Source organism: Rhea pennata, chromosome 20 (assembly GCF_028389875.1).
Source record: "Rhea pennata isolate bPtePen1 chromosome 20, bPtePen1.pri, whole genome shotgun sequence".
Lineage (NCBI taxonomy): Eukaryota > Metazoa > Chordata > Aves > Rheiformes > Rheidae > Rhea > Rhea pennata.
This window is the reverse complement of record NC_084682.1, coordinates 8749889-8766157: the sequence shown is the minus strand read 5'-3', so window position 1 is coordinate 8766157 and position 16269 is coordinate 8749889. Positions and strand designations below refer to the sequence as shown.

Genomic DNA, 16269 nt, shown 5'->3' with positions numbered 1-16269 from the left:
GAGTTATGTGACAGTTACCAGGAGATGGAGAAAAATGCATCATTTCAATTGCGTAACACTATAGGTTTTTCAATGATGCTGCCATTTCTCAGTGATGGTATCAAACAAAACCCTGGTATTCACTGTATCAGTGAACTCATACTTCGCTCTCTCCCACCCCTCTTTTATCGACAGCCGACACTGTGGACGTCTGCTCTGCCATAAGTGCTCAACAAAGGAGATTCCTATCATAAAATTTGATTTGAACAAGCCAGTTAGAGTTTGCAACATCTGCTTTGATGTCCTGACTCTAGGAGGAGTCTCCTAGTATGCTGTGGAAGTAAAGGGATTCCTAGTCAGTGCTCCTGACAGCAGCTCTGCTTACAAGCCCTGTGGACAGGGAAGAGGAGGCCTATACATGTCTTCTGCAATAGACTCAACTAATTAAGGACCCTGTTATGATATATTCCAGTATAAATGATTTTGTATGACTGTAAATGTATTGGGCTGTGATAGACTTCACTAGGAATTTGAGTGGATCATTGATGCCAAGTGACAAACGGGAATTTAGACCCTCTTGCAGTGGGGTACGGAAGCTAAAATTGGTAGGCTGGTCTTTGAATCATCATAAAACAGGTCTGTCCTTGACATGGTGCTTTGCACTGAGCAACTCTATTAAGTCCTGTTGCTTTCAGGCTGCTTAGTAGAGATGGCATTAAGTTTCAGGGTAACCAGGTATTTTTCTTTGCTTTGTCTTAAAGATAAATGTTCCCCTTCTCTAGAGAAGACTTCTTGTGAAGCTAGACTGAGCTGTTACAACCACTGTTCATTTCAAGAAACTTTTTAAAAATGGGGTCTAGTTCTAAGCATAGTTCAAGAATTGTGGCCTTACAATGGAAAGCTTTACAACATCTGATGCAAAGCAGTCAGAATTGCAGATCCACATCTTAATACCTCCTCAGTAAATGTCTTATTAGCTTTAGCAAGTTCAAGAGTGCAAGATTGTTTTTAAGTAGAAAATATTCTTGCTCACACCTGCTAGACCTATCAAAGCCTAGTTTGTTGCACTTTCATATTTACATTACTAGTCTTTTCAGTTCATGAAACTTGTGTATTAGTGGGGGAAAAAACCCTAAGAAGCATAAGTGCTCTAAGAGAAGACCTAAGCTTAATGTTAAATGGATAAACACTAAAACCAGTTAAGTAGTCTAACTTGCTATATACAGCAATAAATGCTGAAGTGCATTATGAATCATACGAGGGAGACTAGCGCTTTCCTTGAATTTAAGAACCTTGGTTAATTGCTGCAGGAGAGCCAGTCACCCTACCAGTGTAGCATTTGCTGTCCATCTAGACGATCAGTTCACATCCAGTTTCAGCAGGATTGCCAGTGATCAGGAGCATTTGTTTGGAGGCTTACTGCTAATATTAAGCACCTGGCTTTGAAGAAAGGATTCTGAATCTACGATACAGTGCCATGCTTCTAGATTAAGCTGCAGTATTTAAATCTAGGCTGGCTATGGTCTCTGAAGATGCTGAATCTGAAACTGCAACATCACATTGTCCAGGTAAAGAGGAAATCACTTTGCTGTTGAACAAGATTATGGTTTGGGCAAAGGCTTCTGTCAGAAATATGTACTTAAAACTATTTTAAATGCCTTCTTAAGGCTTTATTCATCCCAAAAGAAGACTCTAGTTTAAACTCACTCAGTACTCTTCAGCTTTACTTTATGAACAACTTGTGTGCATTTATTTACTGACTGTTACATGAGGTGTAGAGTAAGGAGTTCATGATAATGACATGCTGCCCTGTTTTGGAATAGTGACTTCTTGATCTTTCTCAAGTGTAAGATGAGAGGATGAGCCAGACTGCTACTGTTTTTTATAGGAGACTTGCTTGAGGTCGTGCTCCAAAACTTGTGCAGGAAAACTTTGGGAGATGGTATAAATGCTGACATTTGCACAATCAACTTCACATCAAGTCTTGCTGCACTTTGATCTTCCAATATGTGTATATTATAACTGGAATCCTGAACTTTGTAACACTAGAGAAGAATAGTGGATGATGCTAAATACAAATTTGCCTCATTGTTTAATGTCTGCTGCTGCCGTGTTCCAACAAAATACCCTAGGTAACACAACTAGTGTGTGCAACACCAGTTCCTAACACAAATGATGCATCTCTAGCATAACTTGTTTTATATACTGCCTTTTAAGCTTGTTCATGGATGAGAGACCAAAAATAGGGTGTCTAAAGAATTCAGCTGCAAACTACAGCTTGTTTTTTTGGTAAGCAAAATAGATCATGGACAACATAATACTTCTAGTCTAGCGCTTCCTGGTGTTACAAGTTAACATTGCCTGTCGATTTTGAATAGTGAAAGGTAACTTTTAACAGAATAATGGAAAGGGAGAGTGTATTAAATCTTGACTGTATAATATCCCATGATAACATGTTAACCTCTTAGTTTGGAACTGCAATACTGTTTAGTGTGTACCTGGAAGAAAACTCCTCTAGCATCTTTTAGTCTTCTAAGGCTACAGCCTGTGGACTTCAACATAATTGGAAAACTGTAGAACATGTAATTGCTAAACTATTTAAACTTTTTTTTTTTTCAGTAACTTCCCTGATGGAAGGGGCAAGGGAGCAGGGAGCTCTCAGTTTTAACAGAATAAGCAACCTTTTAAAGTAATGATGAAAATATGCACTAAACCTTCAGCTTAACTAAATGCAAGCTTAAGGCTGGTTAGTTTGCTTGTGGAAGGTGGAGAATGTATTGTGACTGCCTGAAACTTTCATCTGCAGAATTACACTTTGATTTTCCCACCTTGCCGTATACAGCCAGTACTATCCCAGCTTTTTCCCACTGAAGTCTGCAAGGAAAGTTAAGGCTATTGATAGAGACTAATGTGCAGCCTAGAGTGTTCATTAAATTCGAAGTAACTAAGTCTAGTAAATTTGATTAATTTAAAGTGCCTTTGAGATAGTTTTCTTACAGCCAACTCTAAACAGCTTTCTGCCAGAGTTAAAGGGGAGACACTTGCAACTTGAACCAAAACCCTAACTTAGTTCTCTCCTAGTCATTATTTCAACTGAAGAGGTGGTTGGCACCAAATAATTGGTGGGGCTCAATCCCTTATGCAGTCTGGTACTGGTCTGAGATATTAGGCATCTGGTAGTCTTTGGAAGTTTTGCTGGCAATGCCCCATTGTAGGACACAGACTCAAATGGAGGCATTTGGTAACATAGTGATGGTCAACACATTTCCAATTCCATAAACAAATGCACTTCCTTTTTTTTTTTTTTGTGTGTGTGTGTGTGTGTGTAGCATACTTAGTTGTGACCAAAATGTCCACCCCTTTTGCCCCCTACTGTCCTTGAGCAGTGTCTGTCACCTTGAGACAAATACGCCAAGCATTGCTCAAGAGGGTCTATGGAAAATGAACTGTATTCCTGTCCCTGGAAAGCAATGTTGTCAGACTAGGCTTTGGGCACTTCAACAGGGCTGCATGGAAAGTCTGTGATAGCTCATACTGTAGCTCCGTGGTCTGAGACTGGATTCCTTTTGATTTAGTCATCCAGCACTCTTACACAAGCACAAAATGTGGTCTGGCTAAAACTTGCACCTTCCTCGAATAGATACATGAAGTAATCACTGCTTCACACCACTAAGACTGAGAATGTTGGTGTTTAAAGGTACTAACAGCATTACAAGTTGCTTGCTAAAAGTTGACAGATGCCTTAATGACTTCCTGTTTTGGAGATCTGACTTGTACAACTTCTCACACAGCGCATGTCAATTAACATGTAACGATAGGGGAGGCCAAGGCTGCATCTTTGTTATAGATCAAATGTAGTAAGAGGCAAGTCTCAATTTCTTTAACAGCAGGGTTGAATATTTCAGCAAATTCATCTTTACAGAAACAAGGTTTAGAAGGTTCGGTTATTTATCACCCATAATAATATGTTCTGTGAAATAGAAAAGGAAGTCCGAGAACAATGGCATTTTATCTGCAATGTTCGTCTGCAGTCATTGTAAAAAATGTATTTTTCCAATATGCATTACTTTGTTGTGTAATGATTATACTTGTAATAAAATGCATAACTAGATAATGCATCATGATGTGGAAACACTGCTACTAAAGAATCTCTGGTTGCATAAGACCGCTGCCTCCTCCCCAAGCTATCTTTATGAAGGCTTAAAAGCCAAAGGGAAACTAGGGTGTTATCATAGTCAGTGGGGCATTACAACTTTCTCTGTTCTGTAATTTATTCTAGATACTCAATGTAATGTTTCTGTAGAACAAACAACTTCTAGTATGCCCCTAGTTTACATCATTTAAGTCCAGTGCAGACTACCTATAATCACTTGTATAAAACAACTCTAACCTTTTACCAGACAGAGCTGGCACATGATCTAAATCATGTTTGGCTCTGATATAGTTATAAAATCGACAATCTGAGCTGAGTTCACTAAAAATAACATACTATTTTGAATTGTCACATATTAGCAGGTAATCTACCCTGAAGGCAGAGTATATAATTACTGCAGCTTATTTTTAACAAAGGAAAGCTTCAGTACAATAGCAAAACCAGCCAAAAGCATTTTGATAGGAGTATTAAAACTTAAAGTACAGCTAATAAAGATTGAACTGTGACTATCACTGGAACATTTATTTCTTCTTCAACAGTCAAAAGTTCCTTCTTCCCCTCCTTCCCCACCCTGGGGAGAAATTTGCTTAGATTTTTTTTTTAATTAGGGTAGTAAAAATAAAACAATCTTGGAACAGAGTAAGGGAGTCTCCTTGTTTGTTTTTATAGATGACTTCTTCGTGGTGTTGGAATGGAGCCTTTTTTAAAGGTTTGGGTTGTGTGTCCCTTCCCCCGTCACCACTAAACTGAGGAATAAGTTGTTAATGTTTTCTTTTTAAACTGAAAGCAATATGTGACTTCTAAAATCAGTCTTACCTTTCAGTAGGCCCATACTTGGTTTTGTGCGGCTCTTAAGGTATCAAAACCATCCCATCAGCATTTCAACACTATTTGCATTGGGAAGAGCAGACTTAAGCATACAGCAAGATGAAACTTGCTTAGAAGCTATGTTGCTGATTATCACCCTATCACTAGAAATCCAAGTGCCTTACAGTTACAAATTAGCTTTTGTATTCAATAATCTTATGTGTGCTGTAACTTTTGAGCTATATAACACTGAACTTGCCATTCATTTCAGTCAGTTGGCTAAAAGAGCGATTGCTGAAAGTGCTCCCTGTGACAATCTTACTGAATTACTATGAACAGTTTGAGGTCAGTCGGGCTGATGACCTCTAAACAGGTAATTTTTTCGCCAAGATGACACATGTGCCCAAAAGCAGAAGACCCTTAAAATGCCCACTAAGGAGCCAAGACAAAGAATCACTGTTCTTCTAAGCTAAAAGCCAAGTATTTCCAAGGTTGGCACAAGCCTAAGGCTCAGTTTAGTTCCAGAAGAATGACTGAGGAGTCAAGCACTGTGTGATGGCTCTTTGCTGCTACCCATGAGCTTGTACAGCTTTCAGTCATGGCAGGCAAGACCCTATGCATTGGTCTAAGTGCCTTAGACGACTTTTCCTCTGTAGTACAACTTAGCGATGGGGAACGAAAATAAGCAGCAAAATCAGCTTTAAAAAACCCTAACCATTTATTCCAATAAGCACATACACACGTTTAAGCTGTTGCATGGCCCTGGGCCAAGGCGGTTGTAACCTCATCTTTACTGTCAATGCAATGAAGTGATTTTTCTCACTCTGAAGGGATGTTGCAAGACCTCTTGTAATCGCACTAGTTTATTAACTAATTGTTTAGAATTGTAGGTATTTTTTGAGAGGACGAGAGGTAGAAATAGCTCAAAGCTCATAATGGCTTTATAAACATGTCCCAGATGTTTATAATAGATGGTTGTTTCTTTAAGAAGAGGAACCAAATACAACTGAGCACAGAACTGTGCCATTGCTATCTATTGCAATGTAATCTATTTTAGCAGCAGACTAGGAAAACAGTAAAAGCCCTGCTGCAGCCTGGGTTTATAGTATCTGGGCCCTACTCTGGTATGCCCTTGTCCTTTCTAGTCCTGCACAGAAATGGTAGTAGCTTGCTTTGCTCTTCTAGCAGGAATTGAAGTTAATAGATTTCATCAAGTGTGATAAAACACAGCCTTTAAGTAAGCTGGGCCTTGGGTAGGGAGGATGTCAACCTCAGATTATAATCTGATAGACATGTATCAGATTGGGGGTATGTGTCATAAACTAGAATGGAAAGAGGAAAAAAGGGGAGATTACAGCAAGATGGTCAGGTTGTTATGTAGCTTTCACTGCAGTCTAATTAAAACTATCAATTCCTGACCTCTGAGTCATTTGAAAGCAGTAAATGGGAGCACCAGAAGGGTGAGGTTAGTTTAAAACAATAATCTGCATAGGTACCTTCCAACATCTTCTTTGCTCAACATCTAATATAAATACCAAATGAGGAAATGCAGCTATGACCTTTGCTTTCTGCATTCTGACAACTTGATAAGCAGAGCTTTTGTTTAACTAAACTACACATGATCCTAGATACTCTGAACCTTCATTGCAGGAGAAATTCAGACTTCTCTGCTACCTTTAAACTCTTTGAAGAAAAGCAGATGCTTAGGAAGGAATGTTAGCACTACAGTGTAGTAAACGGAGTCTGAGTGACAGTGGAGGACTGTGCATAAGATGAAGTCAACGATGCTGCAGTAGTTCTTGTGCTCACCAACTTGCTCCCTTGAAATACAGCAAATACCCACCATGTACACTGCCATCTATTTCCTGACTGTACAAGGCATCAATTTTTAAATCTAGTCCAGGCTACATACACTACAATTTGTTGCCAGATTTAAAAATACCATAGTGCTAAAGGATGAAGAAAGTAAGTTTCCCATTGCTGAATTTTTAGCCACTAACTGCATCACTTGGCTAAAAATGTTCCCTCTTTCTCTCAGCTCCGTTGTCACGTATTACACTTGCAAAAAAACTTGAAATTGCTCTCTCTCCCTTTGCACTGACAGATGGGAGGGAATGCAGCTGGAGCTGCAATTGCCCACCCAAGGTGCAACAGTTTGCTGTAGGACTAGGCATACATATCCGGCACTTGGAGTCACGCTTTCAGGACACACGACTCAGCCAGTGGATGGCAGCCTTCATATTCCTCCAAGTGAGGGTTATCCAGGTCACCTTTGTCAGGGTGCTCACGTGAGTCCAGCTGTCCAGATGGGGGACCAGTAGCTCTCACACACACGCAGTGGCTGCCCCTTGAACCAGGTACATACAGCTTCCGGGGGACTCCAATCCAGTCTCTGTTTATGCCTCCGCTAAGAATGAAAAAATAAAATCAAAACAATTCAAATGGCCAATTTAGAATTGAGAAAATGCTTCCAATGAACACAGACTCATGTAGCTACAAAGCAAAACAGCCTCCAAGAGTCAGAACTAACATGCATACTGATGTACAATTCACTCCTAGCAGCCAACATCCCACAGCTTTCTGATAGCTTCTTGTTGACTGAGCTTCTGCAGCCTGTAGCCTGGACCTGGTCTCATCAGTGCTATTACATGCTCTCGCCCTTCTGGGAGCAACTAACTTCTACATCCGCTGCTTCTATTGCTGGAAAAAGAATCATCGCCCTACAGAGCACAGCTTGCCTAATGGCAAGGTGCCTGTTTCTAGGTAGCTAATTGCTCATAGTTAACGCGTGCTGCCTTATGTGCCATAACCCAATGCAGTGATTTTGAGAACTGGGGCAAAAGAAAAAAAAGTCTCAATTACTTTTGCAGCTATTCCATAATGTCTCTTAAAGGGCCAAATCCTATCTGTTCCCATAACTGTTGCATCTTTTCTTAAGCCTGTAACCTATTACACAAGAGGCTGCTATACAACATCCAGTCCCAAGACTGCACTCTAGCTCACTCAAGCAGAGAAGCAGATCCCCTGAGGTCCAAGGTGCTAGTGAGGTACTCGAAGCCCAAGCATCTTGCAACACGGTCCACAATATGATCTCAGTTTAAAACAAGTAGTCCCTACACCAAGAGATGCACGCAACTAAACAGACCAAACAGGAAATGACTATTCAAAGCTTAACCTCATTTTTATGTGGTTTTAAATGAAAATGGTTACAGAAATAGACTGTGAGATGGGCTGCGAAATCTCCTGCAAGACCACCAGCTGATCCTTGGATTCAGGGTAGGTGAGAAACGCTGCTCAAATGCAGCAGACTGTCCTCATGGGTTTTCTATCCTCTTTTCTTGAGGACAGGAGATCATGTGCATCTGCAGCAACTTCTGAACCCTGATTTGAATTCCAGTGTGACAGAAGAGTTGTTGCCTCAGAAATACCGTTCTTAAAAGTTTCACTGATCATGATGAAACTTCTGTTTTACCCACTCGTCAGGTCACTGAGCAGAGTTCCTCTTTGCAGTCTCACACTGGAGAATGTGTTCATTAGCCCTGCCTACACCCATCTGCAACCCTAGCCTGGGGCTTGGGATGAGGCTGTCAGCAGCAGCTGAACTGACAAAGAAAACGCAGGCACTCTGATTCACACAACAGCAGCAGCTGACCTGCCACCGCAGAAAACATGAGTGCTGCTCCTTGCAGTTCAGCTCTGCCTGTGTCTGAAAGCCCAGCTCACAACCACATACAGGAGAAGGGAACGGGCCTGCCATATTTCAGCCATGCCAGCCGTCACCACCTTAGCACTAACCTATGTCCTTCTGTGGAGAAGTCAACAGACCTCAGTCACAGATGATGACGTACAGCGGCTGAGGAGCCCTTTCCTATGCCACTTCTGCTAGGAGGAGAGGCAACAACAGAGCTAAGCGCAATCAAATTCAAAAGGCAGAAGTGCTGTGCTCCAAAGGATCTGAGTATAACAGCAGGAAGGCAGAGTTTACCTCTGTCTGGAGCACCAGAATCGGCTGCCCCCAGCAGAGCTCCATTCGGAGTTACAGGGTGGAAACTGCTGCTTCCTCTGGTCGTTTTCTGCCTTGAATTTCAGGCCTTCCTTAATAGCAGCCTCAGCCTGCCTTAAAGCTTCTGTCGGCGCTCCATTTTCGTCATAGAATCTGCCCACCAGCTTTCCTTGGAGAGAAGAAGAAGATCAATTACAACTGCGTACAACTGCAGTGTTTCCAGGCAAGGAAAATGACTAGTTCTAGGGTTTTTTTTTTCATTAAAAAAAAAAATGTTATTTAAAGGCAAAGAAGCAGAAGTCTTCCAGAGGATCTTTGCCATGTCCCAGTTTGAAAACAGAACTGAGCTTATGTACCTTCTATTCTTGGCTTACACAGTCATTTACCCTTTCTAATAAAACCATGCAGGACAATCTCAGGCACAAGCACATGCTAATGACTCAGTACAGATGACAAAGTCAATGGCACTTTCAGCTGCACAACCCAGAAGTCTTCCCAACACGCATCTCTGCCAAAAATATTCTCCCTTCACTGCTGCTCCTACAGGGTCTTTTTAGTCCTGCTAATTTCAGTACTTGCACCACTGCCTCCATGGCTTTTGCTTAGCAAAGGCAAAAGCAGGGCAGTGAGCTGAGGCTGACAGCTCAGGGCAGGGAAACTCTTCAGCAGGCTTTGACTTAAAGGAAAGCAGATCTCAAACTATACCTACAGGTCTAAGTAAAAAGCCGTTTGCCACGAGCAGAGCCAGCATCTTCAGGCCACTCACGCGTTTAGGGAGCATGCTGGTCTCCGAAGGTCCACGGCAGCCTAGGCGAAGAGCCATCACCAGGGTGGACATGCCCTAGGGGGAATCTAACGCCCTGCGGCACCGCGTTCCCCCGGCTTTCAACGGCCCGCCGCAGGCACGCTCTCCGCTCACGCCTTCGCGCCGCCCCACCGAAACAGCCACGCTTTTAAGGCGCTTCCCCGCCGCGGTGTCGGCCCGATGGCGCGGCAGGACACGGCCGTGCCGGGCCCGCGCGGACGCCTACCCACGGGCGCGTAGTTGCTGCTGTAGAAGGAGAGCCAGCTTTGGACGGCGAGCATCTCCCGCGGCGACAGCTCGGAGACGTCGTCCACCAGGCCCGTCGGGGAGAAGTCCCCGGTCGCGAACGCTCTGCTGGCGTCCTTCCCTGCGGGGCAGCGCCCGGTGAGCCTCGGCCCGGCCCCAGCGAGGCCGGCCGGGCCCCGCCGGCCCCCCGGCCCGGCGCCGCCATACCTGAGAGGCCGCTGTAGGCCCCGCCGGGGCCGTAGTGCTTGCGGCCGCGCTCCACGTCGAACACGCGGCCCAGCAGGGCGAGGTAGAGCCCCGGCTCGCCCTCCGCCCCCCGGTACCGCGCCAGCTCGGCGGCGCGGAGCAGGCGGCCGCCGCCGCCGCCCGGCAGCCAGGCGCGGGGATCGAACCCGCGGCCCAGCAGGCAGGCGGCGCCCAGGCACAGCAGCGCCACCGCCGCCCCCCGCCACATGGGGCCGCGCGCGCGCCCGCCCGCGGCACCCAGGGGCGCGGTCACGTGCCTGCCCGAGGCCCGACCCCTCACGACACTTTCCTCGCCGCGCAGCGGCGCGGCCAGCGCGGCAAGGCGTTTGCGACTGCGCGGCGGCTGACGGCAGTGTGGCTCAGCCACGACAGCGTTCCCTATCGGGCCTGCCTTGCCGCTTTACGGCAAGTGTCGTGCGGGGCGGGAGCCGGCCTCATCGCGCCTTTCCGGGGCGGGGACGGGCGCTTTGCGGCGCCGGCTCTCGCTTGGCGGCAGTGTGGCGCGCCCGCCGCCCGCCGCCGCCGGGCTTGACAGGTGCTGCGGGGCCGGGAAGTTGCTGACTAAGCCGGGCCGGGCCGGGCGGAGCCGCGGGCGGCGGCAGGAGGAAGCAGAAGCGGCTACGCGAAGCGTCGGTCCGCGGCACCGGCTCCTCCGCGGCGGCCCATGGGGACGGCGGCGAGCCACAGCAGCGAGGAGGAGGAGGAAGGCGCCGAGGAAGGCATGGAGGCGGCGGCGCAGCCCGGCGCTCCCTTCCCGCCGGGCGCCGCCGCCGCCAGCCCGGCGCCGCCGCTGCCGCCGGCCGAGGTGCTGCTGGACCAGGCCCGGCTGCGGGAGGCCACGGCGCGGCTGCGGGAGGCGGCGCTGCCCGAGTCGCTGGTGTCGCGGCACCACAGCACGCTCGTGCGCTGGCTGGAGGAGCGCCTCAGCCGCGGCGACGAGGCCGTCAGCCTGGAGCAGTTCTGCGAGGTGCTGGAGAGCGTCTCCCGCCTGGCGGCCGGCTCCCGCGGCGAGAGCGAGGAGGTGAGGCGGCGGCGGCGGCGGCGGCGCGGCCCGCGGGGCCGGGGCCCTGCGCTGTGTATACAGCTAGTACATTACAGCTGCTCTCGGTGATAGCGCTCAGCAGCTGCTTTGGAATAAAATCGCGGTTGCCCGTGGTAGCAAAGGTAGGAAGTGCTCTGCAAATTAGTTCTCTGAGGCGCTTCTTAATGGCAGGGGCAAACCTAAGCTGGCTAGACGTAATCGCGTGGTTGCTTTCCAAAGACGGCGCTGAAATTGCCAGGTGTGCCTTTGGCACCGCGTTGCTTATAGCGAAGGAGAGGGTTTGGGAGGCTTGGAGGAGAGTAGTCTAACCGAGTGTCCCTCAACAGACAGAAGGTCTTAAGGTAAGTTTTTTCGGTGAGGAGAGAGTACAGTTTCCCTTCAGCTCCCCAAAAGGATAGAAGGAACTTACTATCTAGAACACTGAATCTCTAGCTAGCATCTAAAATGTTGCTAGAATAGCTAGTTGGGAATTTCACACTCAGGATAGTGATTCTCTCTGAATTTCTTGCTGCATTCGATTCCTGAGCCTCACCAGTGACTTCCTTCTGCCGTTGTATTGCTTCAGAATAGTGGAATAACTTTATAAACTGACTATTAAACCACACATACTCTGCTTGAAATGAGTAATGACATAGTAATGCAAGTACTGGAAAATGGAAAGAGATTAATTTTGCTGTAAAAATAGGAACATTTATACCAGTCTGTATTGTGCATTTCACTGAAATGTTGTCTCTAAATTTCAAGTTCCTTTGCAAGAAGCAATGACGAGTGCTTTCTCGTTTGTCATGGAAGTGCGAAATTAGTACATTGGTGTTCCTTCTGCTAGTAGGAACAACTGAGCTTTGCCAGCTGTGGGAATATTTTGAGGGTTGCCTGTTCTGCAGATCCTTCTCTGTTAGAAGAAAGATTGTTGCAGTTATTCATGCAAAAAAGATGAAGAATATAGTTTTTTTTTCCTGCTCTTTGAAAGGAGGTTGTCAAGGGGTTTGTAGTGGTTTGGGTAGACAGTCAGATCTCATCTTTCCTGCAGGTTGAGATGTTGGAGTTAAGTGGAAAACCTTGCTGTCTTTGTTTCTATAACTGGCACTAGCCCATGAGGTGTAGTAATTTAGATTTCCAGGATGTATTTTATGCTGATGAGAGGTCAACTTGTTGAGGGCAGGTCACTAGGTTTCATTTTTTGATGCTTACAGAATCCTGCCCGGGATAGACTAAATTCAGATTTGCTCTGCCTGTTAAGCTTTTCTACTCTGTGTGGGGCTGTGACCGAATACATTGAATGTTTTATGTGCAAACGAACCTCTGTTTTAGATACTCTATCTCTTTGCTAGATAAACCCTGAATAAGGATTAAAAAGGTTTTATCCATCCATTAGCGCTTCAGCAGCTATCCTATAACGTATTCAACTTTTGCTTTAAATGTGAACACTTCAGTTCTACTAAGAACAAAGGGTGGAATATAGAACTTTCATAAATAATATTTAAAATATATTCTCATGCCATCCAGTTCCTCAGCTGTCTGTGAGATAAGGTTGTGATTTTTGTTTGCCATGTTTCCTGGACAGATAAACTTAGCCATCATTTCCCAGCAAAGACATTTCTCTAATGTTTCTTCATGTTCAGTGTTGAGCTTGGTGGGAAGCTTCTGGTCTTAATGCTTTTATTAAGGAGCAGAATGCAGCTGGAATGTATAAAGCTGTCATTGCATTTGCACATGTCCCAGACATGAAGACAGCTCAGTAGTGGTTTGCTTACTGAAGTATTTTTGTTTGTTTGTACCGCCGTTGCACAGGGGAGCTTATCTAAGCAGTAGAAGTTGTGCAACTTTGGTGTCAAATGAATATAGAGTTTAAATTATACTAAACCGTAAAAAGGGTGAAAGTCAACCTAGTACTGAGATCATAGGAAATATTTTTATAAAAGATAACAAAATACTACGTTAAGATGCAAATTTTGTATATATAACTTCATCAGCAGATCCAACCTTTTCTTGTGTTCTTGTGTGTAGTTTGTTTTCAGTACTAAAACCAGAAAACTTGCTTACTTATTCACTCCTTATTTTAGTAAGTATTCAGGTGTGAGTTCAGGTATGAGGAAAAGTCCTGTAACAGCAGCAGTGGGTTGATACTAAACTGTACTTTGAACTTTTTCAGCAACCAGAGCTATCTTTGTTACAGTTAATTCCCTTTATACTGTTGTACTCAAACTAAGCTCTTGGTTTTTACTTTGGTATCTGTTTGATGCCCAGCACCAGTCATCTCTGTAATAACAATATATACTTTTTTAAAAGATGATAATTTTTAGCATAGGTGCAGCCATGTGTTTAACAGGAGTTTGTGAAACCACCAAGTTGAAATTCAGCTCTTTTGTAGAATTGCCTTTGGAGCTTTAGTAAGCTGTAAAATATGGTATTTAAACTCTTTTACATTCTGAGGACTTTGCTGTCATTTAGATAGTGTAATTATGTCATGGTTAATTGGCAGGTTATCTTCATCTAGTTATTTCAAAGTATTTCTCTCTAGGATAGTGCTTTTAATGGTACTTCAGGTTTGATACTCAGCAAAATAATTTAAACATAATTCAAACATAAGCTTCTTCCTGAATAGCTATAATTTCTTGACTCTTAGTGTCAGACACTTAGGAGGTGATCTATTCTCAGAAGCCAAATTTGCTTGGTTAGTATTTGAACTTGAAATTCCAAGTTCAGAGTTGGGAGTTAGTGAAAATATAACTAGTGGGTTTTAATAGTATGTTCCTGGCTCATGAGTTCTCTGAAACATCTGGTTTAAAAGATTTACATTTATGAGCTTGATTCTGTTTTATAAGGTTAGCTGAAAAAAAAAGTCTCATAATTTTGTTTTTAAAAAGTTTTATTTATAGCACAAAGATACGGAATGGGTAGTTGCGTAATTACTCTTTATGCATGTTTAACACAACTTTTTGTATTAAAGTCAAAATTAATGAAGTTGGTAATGGTTTTCTTCAATAAGAAATGAAGTCCTATAGACTCCTAACTCATTACATGGTTTTTACAAATACTTTGTCGAACTGTTTTAAACTACTATTTGATTTAGGAGGACAGTGAAGGCTATATATATGTTTAAAATTCTGATTCTAATAGCATACACTTCCTTAACTAAAGAAAATATTTAAAATCTCAAAGAATTTGAATGTATGCTGTTTGAGGTGGCTATAGCAATAATGAGTGATGGATTAAATGTCATTTAGAACTAACTCATCCTTTAATGGAAATAATTTTTAGTGTTCTTTTGTGAGTACTTTCTTCATAGTCACAGATGTTGGGTGGATACTGCTGATTCACTGGTCTAGATGATGTGCTGTCTCCACATAAGCATAACTATAGTTGACTTTTATAGGAAGGCAATACAAGTGCCATAAAACTTGCTAAGTATTGCAGATTTTCAACCAGGATATGTTTCCTGTAGCCATGAATTCCATACTGCAGGAAATCAATTCTTTTGATTTTATTTAATAATCTTGCAATGCTTACTGTTCAGGTTTATATAAAATAACTTGAATTACTGCTTGAAGTAAATCTCTTGAAATGATTTTTCCTTTTCTTATTCCTCTTTAGGCTTTTGCACAATTTGATGTTGAAGGAGATGGCACTGTAGACGTGGAGAATATGCTGGAGGCTCTCAAGAACTGTAGTGGAGCTAATCTTCAAGGGGAGCTTAGTCATGTAATCAGGCAACTGCAAGCTTGTTCACTAGTTCCAGGTATGAGAACAGAGTGACAAAGCTTTTGTTTTCCCTAATCTTCTCACAGCTGTAGTCCAAGTCATTCTCACTTCCCTGTTGTCAAACAAGTGAAGTTGTTGCAAGTTAAAGATTTCCCGTAATTAGGAGCCAACTGACTTGCTTTCATAAGTAAGCATTACTTTCTTCTCTCTGTGAATGGAGAGCTTCTTGCAAAATGTTGGTGTCTTAACTAATTCAGTAGCGATCTTATATGTGATAACTGGAAGAATCCTCCTCTGAGTCTGTTTCAGATGATGAGTTGTGTACTTAGTATTATATTGTTTTCTAACTTAAATCCTGCTAAAACATGTTTCACAGTTTATATAACTGTGGCATATAAGTTCTAAACTCTGTTTCCGATTTACAAAATTTAACGATAAGTGGCTAAGGTAGGTTTGCCTGGGAGGAATTGACAAGAAGTTTTAGAATTGACTAATAGAAAAATCAGATGAGAGAACTCGCAGGGTACTCTACATGCCTAATTTCACTGTGATTCAGAGTACTACTGCTAAGAAGCTTTAATTTTTTACATAGTCAGTGTAAAGCTTTAGGTACCTCTTTGGGAATAATCTAAAATGCCACAGTGAGATGCCAGCGTAGCCCAAGGTGAATAGTGTGGGTACATCAGCTCTTCAACCAAGCAGTATCTATTTCATCTAGATATTAAAATAAAAAACAACAAGAAATTGGGCCTTTTGAGGCAGCAAAATAAGCTTAAGAACTAAGATTTTTGGTGACTGTTTTGAACTCTTTCAGACATTTCAAGTGACTAATAACATGTTTTTCTTTCACCTTTCATGATCCCATTCTAAATGTTGTAAACTTGAGCTACTTCATCCGGAATGTAGTTCCAGTATTGGCTCCCATGCTTAATTCAAATTTACCTAGCAATAAGATGTAGAAAGGAAAAATGATGACTTAATTGCTCAAAGTTCTGTCCAATGTTGCAACAAAGGTAGAAATAATGTCTGTTTCTAGGTTTTATTGACATATTTTCCGAATCAAAAGAGCGCCTTGGTCTTCATGCTTCGATGATACTGAGATTCTTGCACCGCAATCGCATTTCTAGTACTGCTATACCGTATCCAGTGCTGGAGTACTTCAACAATATCTGTACTATGCGGTCTTCTGTATTGAAGGATTCTTTAGATCGACTTCTGCTAAAAGAGAGAGGTATGTGAAATTGTTGTGATTTGGGTGAGTTTGTTTGTTTTGTAGGATGAATAGT

At 43.4% G+C, this 16269-nt stretch overlaps 3 protein-coding genes across 4 annotated transcripts in view; 2 read left to right on the top strand and 1 right to left on the bottom strand.

Moving 5' to 3' along the window:
* ANKFY1 (ankyrin repeat and FYVE domain containing 1) overlaps window positions 1-4771 on the top strand; it is a 35638-nt gene extending 30867 nt beyond the window's left edge. The window contains exon 25 of the mRNA XM_062592652.1: window positions 175-4771. Coding sequence (XP_062448636.1) covers window positions 175-307 — 133 coding nt within the window. The 3' untranslated portion in view covers window positions 308-4771. The remainder of the gene's footprint in view (window positions 1-174) is intronic.
* Window positions 4772-5638: 867 nt separating this feature from the next.
* Window positions 5639-10480, bottom strand: LOC134149496 (neuferricin). Its single transcript, XM_062592654.1, has 4 exons — window positions 10201-10480; window positions 9974-10114; window positions 8925-9111; window positions 5639-7346 (listed from the first exon to the last, which is right to left on the bottom strand). Exons 1-4 carry the CDS (start codon window positions 10445-10447, stop codon window positions 7133-7135), a joined length of 789 nt encoding a protein of 262 aa, XP_062448638.1. The 5' UTR covers window positions 10448-10480; the 3' UTR covers window positions 5639-7132.
* Window positions 10481-10750: 270 nt separating this feature from the next.
* ZZEF1 (zinc finger ZZ-type and EF-hand domain containing 1) overlaps window positions 10751-16269 on the top strand; it is a 62256-nt gene continuing 56737 nt past the window's right edge. Inside the window, exons 1-3 of one of the 2 annotated variants that reach the window (XM_062592242.1) lie at window positions 10751-11260; window positions 14876-15020; window positions 16020-16214. In XM_062592242.1, coding sequence (XP_062448226.1) covers window positions 10904-11260; window positions 14876-15020; window positions 16020-16214 — 697 coding nt within the window. In that variant the 5' untranslated portion in view covers window positions 10751-10903. Of the gene's footprint in view, window positions 11261-11350; window positions 11404-14875; window positions 15021-16019; window positions 16215-16269 lie in introns of those variants that run through there. The other variant, XM_062592243.1, reaches the window with a different exon arrangement.